Genomic DNA, 2357 nt, shown 5'->3' with positions numbered 1-2357 from the left:
GGTAAAAATAATAAAACAAGGTCTTTGTCTGCAATGATTAGACATGTTTTTTTTATTATTGTCATTAGTGATTATCTCAATTTCGGCTAAAAGACTTGACAAAATCCTACACACTGTGCCTTTAAATAAAACCAAAAAACAAAGTTTATTTTAAATAATATCTTTGCAAAATGATTAAGATGTTATTTTTAAACAGCTTCTTTAAGGTGTTTTATTACAAGATTCTTTCTTCTTTCTGCTGCCTTTCGTTTTATTTGTGATATGTATTTTTTAATCTTTTTTTTGTATATAAATTGCATTATTTTTGTCTAGCCACAACAAAAAATGCTTATTTTTTATTTATTGTATTTCTGTCTGTACCAAATCAAATTATGCAACCTATCCAGTAAAAAACAAAAAAATATTTCTCTTTAAAAAGGTACTGCTCGTCTCAYCTCTGGTTTAAACAATTTCTTTCTTCAAGTATTTGATGCTTGTCTTGTTCGTTGCCCAACAGTAAAGGGGAATTATTAAAAGGATTATAAAAGTGCAAACGTTTAGTTACAAATGAGTCAGTTTTAATGAAAGCCGAGCAACTGATCCAAAGGAACACAAACACACTCACTTTGGCAGACATTCTCGCTGCCGAGCAGAGACCAGTGTGGATGCAAACGGCATAAAAACACGAGTCCTCCGGATTGTTGTCGGGAAGGAGGTGGACCCTTCGGTTCTCCTCAGAGACGACGTCTGCTCTCTGACACCAGACGAGCCCCGGGATGAACAGGATCAGAACCAGCACCAGTAAACTGACCACTGTCGGATCACTGGAGACACTGCGGGATTAACGAGAGAAACTTACTTCTATTCAGATTCTTAAAAACTGGACGAATAAATAAAAAAGGGGCGGGGTTACCTCAGGAACTGATCCAGATCTGCGGCGTCATGGCTGCTCTGAAGCTGCTGCTGGAACACAGTCAGTGGCCTCAGCTGGTAGCAGCTGGATTCACACAGAACACACCAGAAACAAACTGTGAATCAAGTCAAATGTGTTTATAAAGCAGGTCAGAGAGAGAGAGGAGGGTGCAAGGCCGTGATAGCACTGACAGGTGAGCACCTTCACTCTCATACCTGCAGCTGACCGTGGTGTCCAGTCGTCCCGTCCTGCAGCCGAGGTGAGTCCAGTCTCCCTGCTGCCCGTCCCAGGACAAGCACAGACTGCTGTCCACCGCCAGGCTGTAGCGTAGCTCTTCACTCCTGTGCTTCCTCCTGGACGCTTTGTCAAAGTTAGCATCAAGCAGGGCTAAGTGGCCGACGCCTGCCGCTGGAAATTTGTGACATTTTTTAGTGAAGTTGTTGCAGTTTTTCAGTTGTTTGAAGAAATTCTGAATTATCGAAGCATGTAAGACAATTTTTAATGAGCTAAGTTTAATGTGATGCTCCAGCACAAAAAGCCTTCAGCTTGTTGGACTTTTACTTCAAGTTGGAAATAATCAGCTTAAAAGTAAGGAAGAACAAAACCAAACCCAAAACATGAAACCAAGACTCCTTTTTTACCGTTAATGTAGGACGGTGGAAGAGTGAAGTGCACCGTGTTGCTCTCCCACCTGTGGATCCTCTGCAGGTGGTGCATGCTGGGAGTTGGCCTCTCAAACATCCTGACACAACAAGTCGTGGGTTGGGTTTGTGTCAAACGGTTTATAGATGTAACTGATGACAGCTAAATAATACAAACAGACACCTGAAGAGAAGCATGATGGGAAATCCTCTGCCAGGTGGCAGCGTGAACGCCACAGTCACCTGGACGGCGTGATGCWGGAGCTCCCGGCTGACGCTGAAGTTGTGGTAGTTGATCCGGCTGCGCAGGAGGGTGTACTCACTCGCAGAGCTCCGCTGCAGCAGAAACATGACAACAAAAGCTAAAGATTAACTTATTTGTTCAACAAGAGGATGATTTAGATCAGGGGGGGTCAAACTCATTTTTAAAGGTAATTAAATTCGATGTTTCATGTTTAACTTTGACTAAAAAGAAAACGTCACATTCCCCGTCTCATTGCTATGCACCGCTAGCAAACAATTACTGAGCTCTACTTGGTATTTCCTGCATAGAAACAGCRTTTTAACATGTCCTCTTATAAACACTGAAAAGTGCTACGACTGACTAAACGTGAAATAAATAACAAAGAAATACTAACCAACTGTTGAGCAACTTGAATTCTGAACTCTCCCACTTCCCCACAGGGAATTCCCGTTGGAAGGGCGTCTCAGTTTAAATTTACATCTTCTAATTGGGGAATTCCCACTTCCCAGTACAATTGGGCTGCAGCAAAAGTAGCCGGCRAAAACGCAACGACATGAGTATTTTACACTGCTAATGGTGC

At 42.2% G+C, this 2357-nt stretch overlaps 1 protein-coding gene across 8 annotated transcripts in view; it reads right to left on the bottom strand.

The window, feature by feature from the left end:
* Positions 1-2357, bottom strand: part of pkd1l1 (polycystin 1 like 1, transient receptor potential channel interacting) — a 33620-nt gene that overhangs the window by 11626 nt on the left and 19637 nt on the right. For 6 of the 8 annotated variants that reach the window (XM_014018746.1, XM_014018750.1, XM_014018749.1 and 3 more), the window contains 5 exons: positions 1777-1869; positions 1534-1696; positions 1108-1300; positions 893-976; positions 605-812 (listed from right to left, as the gene is read on the bottom strand). In XM_014018746.1, the coding sequence (XP_013874200.1) occupies positions 605-812; positions 893-976; positions 1108-1300; positions 1534-1696; positions 1777-1869 (741 nt within the window). Of the gene's footprint in view, positions 1-604; positions 813-892; positions 977-1107; positions 1301-1533; positions 1697-1717; positions 1870-2357 lie in introns of all 8 variants that reach the window. The other 2 variants (XM_014018747.1, XM_014018748.1) reach the window with 2 other exon arrangements.

The sequence above is a fragment of the Austrofundulus limnaeus genome, unplaced genomic scaffold, assembly GCF_001266775.1.
Source record: "Austrofundulus limnaeus strain Quisiro unplaced genomic scaffold, Austrofundulus_limnaeus-1.0 Scaffold201, whole genome shotgun sequence".
Taxonomy (NCBI): Eukaryota; Metazoa; Chordata; class Actinopteri; order Cyprinodontiformes; family Rivulidae; genus Austrofundulus; species Austrofundulus limnaeus.
This window is presented reverse-complemented; position numbering and strand designations above follow the sequence as displayed.